This window comes from Meles meles, chromosome 17 (assembly GCF_922984935.1).
Source record: "Meles meles chromosome 17, mMelMel3.1 paternal haplotype, whole genome shotgun sequence".
Taxonomy (NCBI): Eukaryota; Metazoa; Chordata; class Mammalia; order Carnivora; family Mustelidae; genus Meles; species Meles meles.
In genome coordinates, this window is record NC_060082.1 from 43,639,173 (window position 1) to 43,657,605 (window position 18,433).

An 18,433-nucleotide genomic window follows, 5' to 3' on the forward strand; every position below is an offset into this window, starting at 1 on the left:
GATTTCATGGGGAGGTGATTTTTTTTTATACATAATGTGGCGATTGTTTGCACGTAATTATACTTGAAAGCGTTCCGTTCTGAAGTACAAAAGCATCCATCATAACATCTCATTTCCTCTATTAGTTTGCTTCGTAAATTCGTTTTTCACAGACTGAACAATGCTTTTCTTTTCTTTTTTTAGTATATCACAATTAGGAATTAGTGAAGTCCAAACTAATGAGATTTTCCTGTGGCTCCAAATGGGAGGCTTGTAAGATGCTCAGCACGGCAGGGAAGCCCTCCTTCGCCCCCCCAGCTCTTCACTGGAATCGCTCAGTCAAAACAAATCTTGTAATTTCTGACTTTGTTTTCCCAAATTGGTCCCCAAAGGATTAGTAATTCCTTAAACAAAAACAAAACATTTCAAGAGGAAGAGAGAAGCAGGAAGAGAAAAAGAAGACAGTGCCCCCCAGGAGCCATAGTGTCCCACTAGCTGGTCTCACCCTCCCATCTGTCTCCTCATCCTTGCCCTCATCCCTCAGAGTGTCCTCTTGATGGGCACAGTTGTGTAACAGCCCCAGTGACACTTGCCACACACACACACATCAGTGGGAGAACAAATCCCTCAGACATGAGTCATGAAAAAACCTTCTTTTTCGTCAGTTTCAAGTATGGAAGTGTCTGCTTTTGGTTTGAGTAAGTCTCGATGCATCGGGTCCAAGACGTCTTGGAAGATGGGGGAAGAAGAACTGAAAAGCAAACTGCAGGGTAATGTGCTACTATCCAAATACATACACAAAAACAGGGCTGCATTTTATTTAGGGTTGCATACACATGTAGTAATAAGGAAATTGTCACAAACCTGGGCAGCAGCAGAACTTTGTGGTCTGTTGTGATTAGCAGCCCATTCTGTCAAGTAACTATTCCTGATTAAAAAAAAAAAAAAACAATTGAGCAATTCTGTGTTAGACCTTAGTGTTGGCTAACCATCAGTCTTGTGACCTTTAGTGAGACATTTAACCAAGCAATAGCCTTCAATTGCCTTATGACCTTCCCCTTCCTCTCTTCCCTTCCTTCTCTGTCTTTCTTTCTGTCTCTCTTTCCCCCTCCCACCTTCGTTTTGTTCTTCCCTTTTTCCCTTTCCCTTTTAAAAAATTTGTAAATGGCCCAACCAAGAGGAAATCTTTAAATTGATATTCTCATAAACTTCAAAACAAATCTTTGTTTGCAATCAATTCACCTGCAAAGAGGCTTATTAGTAGTATAATAACAATAGTCACATAAAACTGTATAGAAATAATAATTTTAAAATTCAGAATAGTTTTTACCAGTAGGGAGGAAGGAAGGAGAATGAGGGGACATTTTTTTTAATTTAATTTTTTTTTAAATTTGTTTATTTACAGCATAACAGTGTTCATTGTTTTGGCATCACACCCAGTGCTCCATGCAGTACGTGCCCTCCCTATTACCCACCACCTGGTTCCTCAACCTCCCACGCCCCCCCGCCCCTTCAAAACGCTCAGGTTGTCTTTCAGAGTCCATAGTCTCTCATGGTTCATCTCTCCTTCCAGTTTCCCTCAACTCCCTCTCCTCTCCATCTCCCCATGTCCTTCATGTTACTTGTTATGCTCCACAAATAAGTGAGACCATATGATACTTGACTCTCTCTGCTTGACTTATTTCGCTCAGCATAATCTCTTCCAGTCCCGTCCATGTTGCTACAAAAGTTGGGTATTCATCCTTTCTGATGGAGGCATAATACTCCATTGTGTATATGGACCACATCTTCCTTATCCATTCATCCGTTGAAGGGCATCTTGGTTCTTTCCACAGTTTGGCGACCGTAGCCATTGCTGCAATAAACATTGGGGTACAGATAGCCCTTCTTTTCACTACATCTGTATCTTTGGGGTAAATACCCAGCAGTGCAATTGCAGGGTCATAGGGAAGCTCTATTCTTAATTTCTTGAGGAATCTCCACACTGTTCTCCAAAGTGGCTGCACTAACTTGCATTCCCACCAACAGTGTAAGAGGGTTCCCCTTTCTCCACATCCTCTCCAACACACGTTGTTTCCTGTCTTGCTAATTTTGGCCATTCTAACTGGTGTCAGGTGGTATCTCAATGTAGTTTTAATTTGAATCTCCCTGATGGCTAGTGATGATGAACATTTTTTCATGTGTCTGATAGCCATTTGTATGTCTTCATTGGAGAAGTGTCTGTTCATATCTTCTGCCCATTTTTTGATATGATTATCTGTTTTTTGTGTGTTGAGTTTGAGAAGTTCTTTATAGATCCTGGATATCAACCTTTTGTCTGTACTGTCATTTGCAAATATCTTCTCCCATTCCGTGGGTTGCCTTTTTGTTTTGTTGACTGTTTCCTTTGCTGTGCAGAAGCTTTTGATCTTGATGAAGTCCCAAAAGTTCATTTTCGCTTTTGTTTCCTTGGCCTTTGGAGACATAGAGAATGAGGGGACATTAATTGAATCTCTAGTGACTTAAATTCTGGAAGCAGATGCCATCAAATTGTTAAGATTTGATAAAGCTAGAAAGAGGATATAAGGTTGCTCTTTCAATTATTTGCTATAGCTTTTCAAATGTAATATACACTATCATAATTTGTCAAAAAAATATTACAGAAAATAAGAAATAAGAAAATAAGAAAAATACAGAAAAAAAGAAAGTTATAATAAGAAAGTAAATTCTTAAAAGATAAATTGAGGCATATCAAAAATCTTAAGGGCTTATTTGACCAAAAATCTGTTTGAGTCAGGCAGCATCAAACCGTAAGTGGTTAGGAGTGCTCCAACAAGAGCAGCTCAGGATAGACTCTACAGTAGAGGAAAAAAAAAAACAGAAGGACAGTAAGGAAATTATTGACTGGCTATAGCTTAAAGCCTAGTTGAGTCTTTGTGATTGGTTGTCCATAGTTTTCAGTTTCAAAACCTTGAAACATTCATAGGCATAGATGTTGGGTTGCTTACGTGGGCCACCATAGATCAGAGCCTCCTCAGTCTAATGGCCTCCTTCTTGAATTAATTTAACTCATGTCACCGTAGCTAGCCCTTCCCATTGTTTTTCTTCCTGTTTCACTCCCCTCTTTTACCTCGCCACCACAAATATGCCCCTAAAATTTCAGGCCTGAAGCACATTTGAAATTCTCCGGTTTTGATCAATAAGTAGTAGTTCAATTAATGACATAAGCGTGTCTTTTCTTATGGGATGAATGTCGTTCGGAGGCCAGAAGATTGTGGAGAATCCTGGAGCTCCAACATCATATTTAGTGGTCGACAAAGTCTTCTAAAACATCATCTCTAAGTCACTGAGATAAGATATATGAGTGGGAAACAGTCCCTATTCTCAAGGACTTCACAATCTAGGAAGGCATATCATCCAGGTACCAGAAGCTTTTGCAATTTTCTAGAGATTAAGGAAGGATGCCAGTTTGAATCCATTTCATGTCTGAATGACAGAACATTAAAGAATCATTGAGATGAATATTCTCAGTTCTACTATCATGAATTTATTCTACAGATATAGTTGCCCATATATGAAATGTTTTATGCATAGCATTATTTGTTGGAGCACAGGACTGAATAACCCAAATATCCATCAATATGGGTCTGGGTAAGTAAATGGGGCCTCATACATGCAATGAAATACTATGCAATCAATAGAATGCAACACTCCAGATAACATAAAGTGGACAGAACCCCAAGGAACATTGTGAAGTGAAATAAAGACAAACAAGCCAACAACAGCAGACCAAAGTACAAAATAAAATTACGGTATTTTATCATTTGTACATGGCAATAGTTCCATATGTATATGTGTGCCTAGGCATAGAATATCTCTGCAATGATACAAAATACAGAAAATCAAATGGAGGAACTTGGGTGGCTGAGGGTCAGGAGTAGGAGGGAGATTGTGCACCCTTTCTACCTTTTATATCCTGGGAATCTGTATAACATGTTAATAAAATTATATAAATATACAAAGATAGAAAATATCAGTTGGAGATGATAGGACAAAAGAGCAAAAAAAAAAAAAATCTCAAGTAAAGACAGACTCTTTTCCTTTCTCTCTCCCCCTGCCCTTTGCAATATAGCCTTAGAATTTCTAAAGTGTTAGCAAAGTCCTACTCCTACGTTTATAAAAGACGTGGATGAGGTAGAAGGTTTAGTGGGCATAAGAGAAACTGGTATAGTCAGTTGAAATGTTCTGGATAGTTCCGGCCATGGACACCCTGTGAGAGTGCCAAGGCTAAATATCCCCTTATGTGGAAGAATTGAGCTCTCTAAGGACACCATCTAGATTTGTGAATATTCAGACCCCTCTTGCTGACTGGGGAATCTGGCTCAGAGTGCTGCAAGCCTGTATACATTTGAGAGTCTGACTGATAGAGATGGGGAAGGGGGATCCTTAGGGAATGTGGTGCCGTGAGAAGGAATAAGATTGCTATGTATTTACATCTCCAGGGTGAAATTTCCCGTTATATGCTATTACCATTATCTGGTGACAACAAGGAAGCATAAAATGTGGATATTTTAAATAATAGCAGTCAAGACCGTTACTAGCTAAATAGAGTTCCACTGATACTGGTTTTAAAAGATAAACAAGGGGGGCACCTGGGTGGCTCAGTGGGTTAAGCCTCTGCCTTCAGCTCAGGTCATGATCTCAAGGTCCTGGGATCGAGCCCCGCATCAGACTCTCTGCTTAGTGGGGAGCCTGCTTCCCCCTCTCTCTCTCTGTTTGATTCTCTGCCTACTTGTGATCTCTGTCTGTCAAAAAATAAATAAAATCTTAAAAAAAAAAAAGATAAACAAGGATCCTTTCCAGGTAGCTGAGCCATTGTTTATATGCAAATGATCTTCTTAAGTGGCCTTTTGTGCAGAATACCTCAGTTTTTAGTAGGCTGAACACCCCTATTGTGTTTACCTTATGTATTTGTATAATTCTGTATGATTTGATAATCTTTTTTTTTTCCAGTGCAATGAAAACTTAAAACCAAGTCACTTTCTATGCTATTACAATGAGGAATTTTTTTTTTCATTTTATTTATTTTTTCAGTATAACAGTATTCATTCTTTTTGCACAACACCCAGTGCTCCATGCAAAACGTGCCCTCCCCATTACCCACCACCTGTTCCCCCAACCTCCCACCCCTGACCCTTCAAAACCCTCAGGTTGCCCCAAACTCCCACCACTGACCCTTCAAAACCCTCAGGTTGTTTTTCAGAGTACATAGTCTCTTATGGTTCGCCTCCCCTCCCCAATGTCCATAGCCCGCTCCCCCTCTCCCAATCCCACCTCCCCCCAGCAACCCCCAGTTTGTTTTGTGAGATTAAGAGTCATTTATGGTTTGTCTCCCTCCCAATCCCATCTTGTTTCATTTACTCTTCTCCTATCCCCCTACCCCCCCATGTTGCTTCTCCATGTCCTCATATCAGGGAGATCACATGATAGTTGTCTTTCTCCGATTGACTTATTTCACTAAGCATGATACGCTCTAGTTCCATCCACGTCGTCGCAAATGGCATGATTTCATTTCTTTTGATGGCTGCATAGTATTCCATTGTGTATATATACCACATCTTCTTGATCCATTCATCTGTTGATGGACATCTAGGTTCTTTCCATAGTCTGGCTATTGTAGACATTGCTGCTATAAACATTCGGGTACACGTGCCCCTTCGGATCACGATGTTTGTATCTTTAGGGTAAATACCCAGTAGTGCAATTGCTGGGTCATAGGGTAGTTCTATTTTCAACATTTTGAGGAACCTCCATGCTGTTTTCCAGAGTGGTTGCACCAGCTTGCATTCCCACCAACAGTGGAGGAGGGTTCCCCTTTCTCCGCATCCTCGCCAGCATCTGTCATTTCCTGACTTGTTCATTTTAGCCATTCTGACTGGTGTGAGGTGATATCTCATTGTGGTTTTGATTTGTATTTCCCTGATGCCGAGTGACGTGGAGCACTTTTTCATGTGTCTGTTGGCCATCTGGATGTCTTCTTTGCAGAAATGTCTGTTCATGTCCTCTGCCCATTTCTTGATTGGATTGTTTGTTCTTTGGGTGTTGAGTTTGCTAAGTTCCTTATAGATTTTGGATACTAGCCCTTTATCTGATATGTCGTTTGCAAATATCTTCTCCCATTCTGTCAGTTGTCTTTTGGTTTTGTTAACTGTTTCCTTTGCTGTGCAAAAGCTTTTGATCTTGATGAAATCCCAATAGTTCATTTTTGCCCTTGCTTCCCTTGCCTTTGCCGTTGGTCCTAGGAAGATGTTGCTACGGCTGAGGTCGAAGAGGTTGCTGCCTGCATTCTCCTCAAGGATTTTGATGGATTCCTTTCTCACATTGAGGTCCTTCATCCATTTGGAGTCTATTTTCGTGTGTGGTGTAAGGAAGTGGTCCAATTTCATTTTTCTGCATGTGGCTGTCCAATTTTCCCAGCACCATTTATTGAAGAGGCTGTCTTTTTTCCATTGGACATTCTTTCCTGCTTTGTCGAAGATTAGTTGACCATAGAGTTGAGGGTCGATTTCTGGGCTCTCTATTCTGTTCCACTGATCTATGTGTCTGTTTTTGTGCCAGTACCATGCTGTCTTGATGATGACAGCTTTGTAATAGAGCTTGAAGTCCGGAATTGTGATGCCACCAACTTTGGCTTTGTTCTTCAATATTCCTTTGGCTATTCGAGGTCTTTTCTGGTTCCATATAAATTTTAGGATGATTTGTTCCATTTCTTTGAAAAAAATGGATGGTATTTTGATAGGGATTGCATTAAATGTGTAGATTGCTTTAGGTAGCATAGACATTTTCACAATATTTATTCTTCCAATCCAGGAGCATGGAACATTTTTCCATTTTTTTGTGTCTTCCTCAATTTCTTTCATGAGTACTTTATAATTTTCTGTGTATAGATTCTTAGCCTCTTTGGTTAGGTTTATTCCTAGGTATCTTATAGTTTTGGGTACAGTTGTAAATGGGATTGACTCCTTAATTTCTCTTTCTTCAGTCTTGTTGTTGGTGTACAGAAATGCAACTGATTTCTGTGCATTGATTTTATATCCTGACACTTTACTGAATTCCTGTACAAGTTCTAGCAGTTTTGAAGTGGAGTCTTTTGGGTTTTCCACATATAGTATCATATCATCTGCGAAGAGTGATAGTTTGACTTCTTCTTTACCAATTTGGATGCCTTTAATTTCTTTTTGTTGTCTGATTGCTGAGGCTAGGACTTCTAGTACTATGTTGAATAGCAGTGGTGATAATGGACATCCCTGCCGTGTTCCTGACCTTAACGGAAAAGCTTTCAGTTTTTCTCCATTGAGAATGATATTTGCAGTGGGTTTTTCATAGATGGCTTTGATAATATTGAGGTATGTGCCCTCTATCCCCACACTTTGAAGAGTTTTGATCAGGAAGGGATGCTGTGCTTTGTCAAATGCTTTTTCAGCATCTATTGAGAATATCATATGGTTCTTGTTCTTTCTTTTATTAATGTGTTCTATCACATTGATTGATTTGCGGATGTTGAACCAACCCTGCAGCCCTGGAATAAATCCCACTTGATCGTGGTGAATAATCCTTTTAATGTACTGTTGAATCCTATTGGCTAGTATTTTGGCGAGAATTTTTGCGTCTGTGTTCATCAAGGATATTGGTCTGTAGTTCTCTTTTTTGGTGGGATCCTTGTCTGGTTTTGGGATCAAGGTGATGCTGGCCTCATAAAATGAGTTTGGAAGTTTTCCTTCCGTTTCTATTTTTTGGAACAGTTTCAAGAGAATAGGAATGAGTTCTTCTTTAAATGTTTGGTAGAATTCCCCTGGGAAGCCGTCTGGCCCTGAGCTTTTGTTTGTTTGGAGATTTTTGATGACTGTTTCAATCTCCTTACTGGTTATGGGCCTGTTCAGGTTTTCTATTTCTTCCTGGTTCAGTTGTGGTAGTTTATATGTCTCTAGGAATGCATCCATTTCTTCCAGATTGTCCAATTTGTTGGCGTAGAGTTGCTCATAGTATGTTCTTATAATTGTCTGTATTTCTTTGGTGTTAGTTGTGATCTCTCCTCTTTCATTCACGATTTTATTGATTTGGGTCCTTTCTCTTTTCTTTTTGATGAGTCTGGCCAGGGGTTTATCAATCTTATTGATTCTTTCAAAGAACCAGCTCCTAGTTTCATTGATTTTTTCTATTGTTTTTTTGGTTTCTATTTCATTGATTTCTGCTCTGATCTTTATGATTTCTCTTCTCCTGCTGGGTTTAGGGTTTCTTTCTTGTTCTTTCTCCAGCTCCTTTACACATAGGGTTAGGTTGTGTACTTGAGACCTTTCTTGTTTCTTGAGAAAGGCTTGTACTGCTATATATTTTCCTCTCAGGACTGCCTTTGCTGTGTCCCACAGATTTTGAACTGTTGTGTTTTCATTATCATTTGTTTCCATGAATTTTTTCAATTCTTCTTTAATTTCCTGGTTGACCCATTCATTCTTTAGAAGGATGCTGTTTAGTCTCCATGTATTTGGGTTCTTTCCAGCTTTCCTCTTGTGATTGAGTTCTAGCTTCAGAGCATTGTGGTCTGAAAATATGCAGGGAATAATCCTAATCTTTTGATACCGGTTGAGACCTGATTTGTGACCCAGGATGTGATCTATTCTGGAGAAGGTTCCATGTGCACTAGAGAAGAATGTGTATTCTGTTGCTTTGGGATGAAATGTTCTGAATATATCTGTGATGTCCATCTGGTCCAGTGTGTCATTTAAGGCCTTTATTTCCTTGTTGATCTTTTGCTTGGATGATCTGTCCATTTCAGTGAGGGGAGTGTTCAAGTCCCCTACTATTATTGTATTATTATTGATGTGTTTCTTTGATTTTGTTATTAATTGGTTGATATAGTTGGCTGCTCCCACGTTAGGGGCATAGATATTTAAAATTGTTAGATCTTCTTGTTGGACAGACCCTTTGAGTAGGATATAGTGTCCTTCCTCATCTCTTATTATAGTCTTTGGCTTAAAATCTAATTGATCTGATATAAGGATTGCCACCCCAGCTTTCTTCTGATGCCCATTAGCATGGTAAATTGTTTTCCACCCCCTCACTTTCAATCTGGAGGTGTCTTCGCGTCTAAAATGAGTTTCTTGTAGGCAACATACTGATGGGTTTTGTTTTTTTATCCATTCTGATACCCTGTGTCTTTTGATTGGGGCATTTAGCCCATTAACATTCAGGGTAACTATTGAGAGATATGAATTTAGTGCCATTATTAGCCTGTAAGGTGACTGTTCCTGTATATTGTCTCTGTACCTTTCTGATCTACTACTTTTAGGCTCTCTCTTTGCTTAGAGGACCCCTTTCAATATTTCCTGTAGAGCTGGTTTGGTGTTTGCAAATTCTTTCAGTTTTTGTTTGTCCTGGAAGCTTTTGATCTCTCCTTCTATTTTCAATGATAGCCTAGCTGGATAGAGTATTCTTGGCTGCATGTTTTTCTCGTTGAGTGCTCTGAATATATCATGCCAGCTCTTTCTGGCCTGCCAGGTCTCTGTGGATAAGTCTGCCGCCAATCTAATATTTTTACCATTGTATGTTACAGACTTCTTTTCTCGGGCTGCTTTCAGGATTTTCTCTTTGTCACTAAGACTTGTAAATTTTACTATTAGGTGACGGGGTGTGGACCTATTCTTGTTGACTTTGAGGGGGGTTCTCTGCATCTCCTGGATTTTGATGCTTGTTCCCTTTGCCATATTAGGGAAATTCTCTCCAATGATTCTCTCCAATAGACCTTCTGCTCCCCTCTCTGTTTCTTCTTCTTCTGGAATCCCAATTATTCTAATGTTGTTTCATCTTATGGTGTCACTTATCTCTCGAATTCTCCCCTCATGGTCCAGTAGCTGTTTGTCCCTCTTTTGCTCGGCTTCCTTATTCTCTGTCATTTGGTCTTCTATATCACTAATTCTTTCTTCTGCCTCATTTATCCTAGCAGTGAGAGCCTCCATTTTTGATTGCACCTCATTAATAGCTTTTTTGATTTCAACTTGGTTAGATTTTAGTTCTTTAATTTCTCCAGAAAGGGCTTTAATATCTCCAGAGAGGGTTTCTCTAATATCTTCCATGCCTTTTTCGAGCCCGGCTAGAATGTTCAGAATCGTCATTCTGAACTCTTGATCTGACATATTACCCATGTCTGTGTTGATTAGGTCCCTAGCCTTCGGTACTGTCTCTTGTTCTTTTGTTTGTGGTGATTTTTTCTGCCTTGTCATTTTGTCCAGATAAGAGGATATGAAGGAGCAAATAAACTACTAAAAGGGTGGCAAAGACCCCGGAAAAATGCGCTGTAACCAAATCAGAAGAGACCCCAAATTGTGGGGGGGAGAAAGGGGATAAAAACAGCTTCTGAAAAAAAAAGAAAAAAAAAAGAAAGAAAAAAATTTAAAAAATAAAACAAATAAAAAATATAAAAAAGAAAGAAAAAATATGTATATTTAGATGAACTAGTCAAAAAATGTTAAAAAAGAAAAGGGTAAAAGTTTAAAAAAAATTTAGCCTAAGAAGAAAAAAGAAAAAAGAAAAAAAATTGAAAAAAGAAAAAAAAAATTGAAGTAGCCACAAGACTAAAGAATCATGGGGAGAAAGCCATGAGTTCCGTGCTTTGCTTTCTCCTCCTCTGGAATTGCTCTGCTGTCTTAGGAATTGAATCTGCTTTCTCCTTGATAGATGAACTTCGTCCTGGCTGGATATTTTGTTGATCTTCTGGGGGAGGGGCCTGTTGTAGTGACTCTCAAGTGTCTTTGCCCGAGGCGGGATTGCACCGCCCTTACCGGCGGCTGGACTAAGTAATCGGCTCGGGTTCGCTTTTGGGAGCTTCTGTTCCCTGAACGCTTTCCGTAGAGTTCCGGAGGACAGGAATGAAAATGGCGGCCTCCCAGTCCCCAGCCCGGAGGAGCCGAGAGCCTGGGGCCCCACTCCTCAGTGCGCCCCCAGAGGACAGCACCCAATCACTCCCGTATCCCCAGCCTCTAGCCGCTCTCCGAGCTCACCCAGCCCGCGACCAGTTCAAGGTAACCCCGAGCTGAGAGTTTAGTCCTCGGCTCTGTCTCTGCAGCCGGCTTCTCCATTCTAATACCTGCGAGCTCTCCGACACTCCGACACCCCCGATCCTTCTGTGACCCTGCGGGGCCTGGGGCCACGCTGGCCCCACGTGGGCTTCACCTCGGTTTAGCCCCTGGAGCAATGTCCCTCAGTGGAACAGACTTTGAAAAGTCCTGATTTTGTGCTCCGTTCCTCCGCCACTTGCCGGGAGCCGGCCCCTCCCCCCGCGGTCTATCTTCCCGTCGTTTTAGATTCACTTCTCCGCCAGTCCTACCTTTCAGAAAGTGGTTGATTTTCTGTTTCTAGAGTTGCTGTTCTTCTTCTCTTCGCTCTCCCGTTGGATTTGTAGGTGTTTGCAATGTTTAGATAAGCTATCGAGCTGATCTCCTGCTACCTGATGTAGTCTCAGGCTGCTACTTCTCCGCCATCTTGACTCCTCCCCCACAATGTGGAATTTTGAGTATTGGAATTTATTAGGATATATGGTATTTATCCCCTCTTTAGGGAAGTTGTGAAAGGAGAGTTTTCGTTTATAGTGATTAACTCCAGGAAAATCTTGCAGATTCCCATTCTCATAACTATGAGGTTCATATTCATGTACCTACATATTAATATATGCGAATGTCTCCAATCATATTATTGCACAGTCTTAGCATTCTAGAATGTATGATTTCCAGTTACCAGAAGTACTATCTTGTGTAAAGCTCATATCCGACAGTGTATTAGTTTTCTTCTGATTGCACTGTATTCCTCGTGCACCGAATTAAAATGTGCATATGAAAGTCTACAAATGACTGGGTTGATAGCAGGCTCTGGAGAGAATCTCCTTTTCTCCCTGAAGCCTCCTGTGGGACTTCCTCTTCTCCTGAAGTGCATCTTTCGAAATTTTAAAATACAAAAATTGGAAGGAAAAAGCTCGGTGATAAGCATCATTCAAGAAAGAGTAGATGACTGTTTAAATGCACATCTGGAAATGACCATTGGGACCGAGACAATCACCAGTGTTTAACACGAACGTGGTCTTACGCTCTCCCGCTTGATGCAGGTGCCATTTTGAGCCCAGAGTGTCCCGTTAACCCTGCTTAACCAAGGCGTAGACCTTCTTTCATTGCCCATGAAGAAGGGATAAGTGTGCTAACAAGAGCTGCAGATTGTGCAGCGTCTCTTCCAGTCTTTGCTCGGCACTCACATCTTATCGTCTAGGATTCTTGAGATCCGTTTTTAGTTCAAGACTCCTCTTGTGAAGCTATATTTTTCAGCCCCTAGAAATCCTCAGTGTTTCCTGGTCAACACAGACAGCTCACAATTTCTTGTAATGTTATTGAAAACTTCAAAACAAATGGAAACAATCTTGTGCCTAGAGCCAAATTAAACTCATTACAACATAGAGGATGCTTTCTTAAAATTATACCAACACCTCTCTGGAAATTCTGATATCTTGGGAGAGAGGAGCGAAGGAGGATGAAGAGGATGAGAGCTCCACCCTGGTACCAGCTGGCAGGATTAGCAGCTCTGGAGGAAAGACCAGCCGGCCTCAGCCTCGGCTCTCTCAGTGGGGAACAGCCAAGGTCTCCCTCCTCAGGAAATGGGGTTGGGCTGGTACGGGGAGCTCAGGGTCTGCCCCTTCTCTTACTGACCAAGGCTCTTTGTTTTTGTTTTCTGTTATTTCGTCTTCCCCTTCAGAGCATCGTGTGCACTGGGCGGCGTCAATGGCACCCAGACCCTGTCCTGGTCCACTGCATTCAGTCATGTGAGGTAAGCTGCACGCCCTCCCCCTCCCCCACCCCCAACCCAGACTAGAGTTCTTAAGTCTGCTTAACTCCCAGGGAGTTGAGCCTTTCTAATTCACGATCTTGCTCCTGTGCCCTTTGGTTAGTCACTTAAATTCAGCTCTCCAATCCCCAAGTTACAGATATTAGGATCTCTCTTCCTCTTCCTTTTTTCTTCTTTCTTCTTCTTCCTTCTTCTGTCGTCGTTGTCTTCTTCTCCTTCTCCTTCTTCCTCTTCCTCTTCTTCTTCTTTTTGCAAAATCTCTAGGGTCTCATTTTAAATGACTTAATAAAAAATAAGTCAAAAGCAAATCAGAATTTTTTATGGTCTTGGGATTCTGTAACTAGACCTTACTTGTGCTTAGTTAGATCAGGGCTTTGCAGACCGATGGCCTACAGACAGGTTTGTCTGGCCAGCCCCATGTCTGAAAACAATTTTGCTTTGGTTGCCAATATTTAAAAATTGCGCTTCTACATGAAACTTGTACATGTATATATAATATCACACACACACGTACACACATACTCCCAGTAAAAATCAGTATGCAACACTTTGTGCAGATTTGTCTCCTGAAAAACAAGACTATCTGGCAACCATGGCAACGATTAGCTGGCTCTAAGTAACAGCTACAACTCCAGAAGGGCAGCTGCTCTGGGGTGAGCAAGATGCTCCCCTCTCCCTATGGCTTCTTACCTAGTGTGCCTCCCTCCTTGGCATCAACTGCCTGGGTCATGCAGGCGTTTATATGCTCAGCCTCTGAGGTAGACCTGTAATCCACCATTGACTAACTTGAATCAGACCTTTACTTCCTCAGGGAATCCTGTGTACTTCTTCACACAGAGGAGTGCCTTCTAGTAGGGGATTTAGCATGCTGTGAATTCCTTAGCTAGATTAACAGGAGTTACTGTGAAGAAGAGTCAAGAATGAGGCAGAGCCTTACTGAGGGAGACTGACGCAGGAGTCCTGGAATTCTGATGTGGGGAGGTGGCGGGGTGTGGGGATAGGAGGCGGGCAGGCACTTCTCACACACGCACGTGTGCATGCGCATGCACACACACACACACACACACACACACACACTCTATTTAAACCCTCTCACCCTGGGGATAGTCCCTCAGTCACAATAGGTTTTGCCATCCAGATCTCTCACTGCAAGTAATGAAGCGACTTAGCGGTGACACTTGGGTAATTCTGGCTGCTCCCTGTGTGCCAGCAAGAGCTTGCACTGCTGCTGATTTCCAGCGCCCTCCCCCCAACACACACCCAACCCACATGCTCGTTGGTCCCTCGGTTCTTCTGTATCCCTGTTTCTCTTTATCGAATTCTGGGAAACTGGGATCTACATGAGGCCAAAGAGGGGGAAAGGGTGGGGTCTGAGACAAAGAGAAAACTGGGTGGGGGAAATGACACCAATAAAATAGCGCTCTGAGAGTCCATCAGGGAAAATGCTAGCATGGAGTATGCTTTGTTACCGCTCGGGCCAACAAAACAGCTCATCTTCTGCCATCATTAGAAAAACAGATGGCAGTGGGGTGGGGAGGAGGGGCAGTGACTCATCCACTGGGCAGGGTGTAAAAAGAAGGAAGAGGAGGCCAGGGAAGGAGGGAGATAAACAGACAGAGGACTCAGAACTGGGAAGAGATCAAAGGGATCCTGAGAATTCCCTTCTGCTGCTTCTATGTGTGATGGCAAGAGGGAGGGTGGGTGATGGGGCTTGGAGCTGGCTTCCGTGTTTCCCAGAAGGTTACAACGCAGAGCTTTCCTCATGTACTCCCCTCCTCACTGAAGCCCCAGCATGTCCTCTAGATCTCTTAACCAGAGCTTCCTAGGTTTCCCTCCTTCCTAGCCTTTGTTAATGTGACAAGGAAATACTCCACTCCCTCCTGTGACTACCCTGCCCAATGGCTGCCATGTGCAGCTGAGTCTTGACCACCTGACAGCTTCTGGTACCCTTGGCTCCAGTGGTTCTCAAGGTCTGGCCCGTGGGGTGAAAGGAAGAAAGAGGGGGGAAAAAAAGAGCATCAATATGCACCAGAAAGGAAAGGAATCAGACACAGGAGGAGAAGGAGAAGAAACTCTGAAGATGTAAGTAGTAAGAAATGCAGAGAGGGGCGGAACAGGAGAAGAAAGGATGAGAGATGCTGGAACTGGCCACTTGGCAGACACCTAATTCTTTACTGGAAAAAGTCAGCTAAATATATTAGGGGCAACTGAAGAGCATCAAGGATAGACGGAGGGAAAACAGATCCCGAGGCAAGATAAACCAAAGAGAGCTCAGTGGATGAGAGGAAGTCTTGAAAGTGCTGCACAGAAATCTGAGCTCAAATTAGACATTTGTTCCCCAGTATCTAAAAGGAGTTTTCTTTTTTTTGCTTTCCAGTACTGAATATAACTCTAAGATGTCCCCGTGAGACATCCAGCCTTGTAAAAGTCAAGTACCTCATTCCTTTGAGCTCAAGACAGTGAATCCATCACCCGCTATCCCCCATCTGTGTCCTGCTTCCTGTCAGTTCTGCTCTTTTGTGTCCTACCCCCTTGGCCACCGAGTTTTCACCTTCAGTGCTCCATTATTCTATGCTTCTTGCTTTCTTCAAGAGATAGCTCTAAGGTGTTTTCTACAATATCTTGTGTAAATAAGTTCACCTTCTCATTGTCACCTGCATTGGCCTTGTCTCAGTGGTCCAAACTTGTTCATACATGAAATTCTATTTCTCTGGGTGTTTCTCAAAACTTAACCTGACACTCCTCCTATTTGTCCTGACCTGCTCCTCCTCGCGTTGTCTATTTCTTTTGTAAGTTGCAAGTGCGCAGGGAATGGTAGCTTGGTTGGTGGAAAAGTTTTGGGGTCACACAAATGGAGATTCAAATCCAAGGCCAACTGAGTGGCGTGAGCCTTGTGTCTTATTCTGTACTGGGGGCAACAAAGTATAGGCGACAAAACGATTTTAAGGAGTGTGTTAAGGCATTATCGTGATAATGTCCACGAAGTGTTTAAGTACCATGCTGTGTCTGGTCCATGGCTGATGGGTACAAAGTAGTGGCATTCGTGGTGAACTGTTAGGCAATTTGTAAATGCTTACTGAGTGAGTAATGCAGAAAGCGGGAGTCCAAACTGCTCTTGTGGCCTCAAGGTGAGTCGGTACAAACCCTGAGGATGGGAAAAGGAAAAAAATGAGAGAAGAAAGGGGAAACAGGCCATTCCTGGGGAAGCCCCCTGAGATCCATAATTCACAGAACTCATGGAGATAGTCACCAGGTCCAGTCAGCCACTAGGCCAGTTGGTCACCAGATCATTCCATGAGTAGCTCTCTTCATTCCTACCATTGTGTCCCTTCTTGGCGCCTCAGCATTTCCCACTTGGGCTACTGCGTTGGTTTCCTGATTGTTCTTCCTCTTCCCAGACCTGTGCTCATTAAAATTGTAGACAAGTATACAAATGGTCTAAGATAACTGTGCAGGAAACAAACACTTATTTTGCCAAATGCTTGCCCAAGAAAGTGTACTCTTTTCCTGACACGGCAAGAGAAAGAGAGACACCAGGAGGCATCTTCATTCTGTGGGGCAATGATTGAAGTGAGTGTTTGTTCAATCCATGAACACTAAGACACTGTCAGGTCACATGTGTTGCCCTCTCTGGATTTTTTTCCCCCCTCCGTTCCTTCCTTTTTCTTTCATAAAGTCGTATTTATGAATTCTGCCAAAGTCCACAGCCCTAGGTTCCACTTAAACTAAGAACACCTTGTTCTCCAGGGAATGCAGCTGGGAATAAAGACCACACTTACAGCCTCCTTTTGGAGAGAAAAGATTAATTTCCCCTGCCAGATGATTAAACTTGAGAGCCCACTGACCTCACGTTTGGTGCTACTTTTTCTGTGACCACGTATTGTGTCCTTCTCAGCAGACTCCATTTTGGATTACAGTTTCTCACACTCTCTTTTTACCCCTTAACACTTCTGCAGAGCCGTGCCCTTCCTTTTTCAAAAGTGGGAGCTGTGAAGGCGATCAGAAGCAGAATTATATTCAAATAGTTAGGACCAAATACAAATCAAAAACATCTACCCTTGTTCACTATGTGGGGATAGGGTCTTATCGAAACAATGATATGTATGAAGAAGTCAGAAATAGTCAATTTATACCCAGTTTATATCCTCACGAGTGTTTATTATATAGTATAGGTAACCATGGGTAACTGACGTTCTTCAGGTCCTAGTAAAACTTACAAAGCCTTTTAAGATATTGTGGGAATTTCAAGGAAGTCTTTCTGGGCATTAGCTGCCATCTCTCATGTAAATTTCTATGCATAACTTTACAGATGCCTATCACCTTACTTACCGCATTATTTCAAGATTATTGGATAGACCCTTCCTTCCCACAGACTGCAGGCTTCCCAGTGTCAGATGTGTGATCCTTACTTACCGCATTATTTCAAGATTATTGGATAGACCCTTCCTTCCCACAGACTGCAGGCTTCCCAGTGTCAGATGTGTGATTTCTTTATTTTTGTATCCCTATTGGGGAAAAAAGCCCAATTCTTCAGTGACACTTGTTTTCATTTCCCTAAAGGCAGGGAAAGAGCTGAAGGTAGAACTTGGAGAGTCTTAAATTTGAAAAAGATTGGATCAGTCTTCTGAGAAGCAGCACCGTGGAAATAAACGCAGGGTGGGAATAGAAGAAGTAAAGACTAGAAACTCTGACATGCACAGAATCAAAAGGCCTAGCAGCAGGTACAGCGAGGGCTGCGTGGAATAGCAGAAGAAAGGCTGTCTGACACATAGAGGCAGGCTTGAAATTCACTTCCATCCTTTAGATTTATCTTTTAACGCGGTTAAGTGTCTGCCTTTGGCTCAGGTCATGATCCCAGGGTCCTGGGATCAAGTCCCACATTGGGCTCTGTGCTCAGCAGGGAGCCTGCTTCTCCCTTTGCCTACTGCTCTTCCTGCTTATGCTCGCTCTCTCTCTGTCTTTTTGACAAATAAATAAATAAATAAATACAATCTTTAAAAAAAATAAACTTGTTGGTCAGATAACCAGCTTCACAAAACTTTGGAGACACACCCATGGGATACAGCTTGGGGCCTTCAGAGAGGTTGCACGCCAGTAATGTGTAGGTCATGCTAATTTTTCAGGAGTAACTGCAAACCTCCCTTGTTTCTGAGGATTTTTTATCTTTCAGAGGGTTAAAGATTTTGGTGAGATTTTGAAGTTAATTATACCCGTGATTCCTTCTCTTAACGGGCCACTGTTCAGATTTGTGGTCGTCTCAGTTAACCTTTATTTCTTAGTCCCTGGATGGGTTGCATTTTGGAAATCTATTGGCACTGTTCTTTCTTGGCATCTGTTCAAGACCAGTCCTGCTTTTGGTTTTACTGCTTCCATCCTGGCACTAGCTGGCAAGAGAAAACTCAGACTAAGATAGGTTAGATAGAGAGTCAGAACATGATAAAGGACGTACAAGCACCTCTTGTATAAATGTTCATTAAACATTAGTTGAGCGTGTGATAAACATTAATTGAATTTCATTTATCAGTAATACTGAGTGGCTTCTGTTACAAAATAAGTTATGCTCCTTGCCACTATTCATCCTCATACAATGGACAAT

At 42.1% G+C, this 18,433-nt stretch overlaps 1 protein-coding gene across 1 annotated transcript in view; it reads left to right on the forward strand.

Moving 5' to 3' along the window:
- PAPPA2 (pappalysin 2) overlaps positions 1–18,433 on the forward strand; it is a 302,543-nt gene that overhangs the window by 251,393 nt on the left and 32,717 nt on the right. The window contains exon 20 of the mRNA XM_045982073.1: positions 12,748–12,819. Coding sequence (XP_045838029.1) covers positions 12,748–12,819 — 72 coding nt within the window. The remainder of the gene's footprint in view (positions 1–12,747; positions 12,820–18,433) is intronic.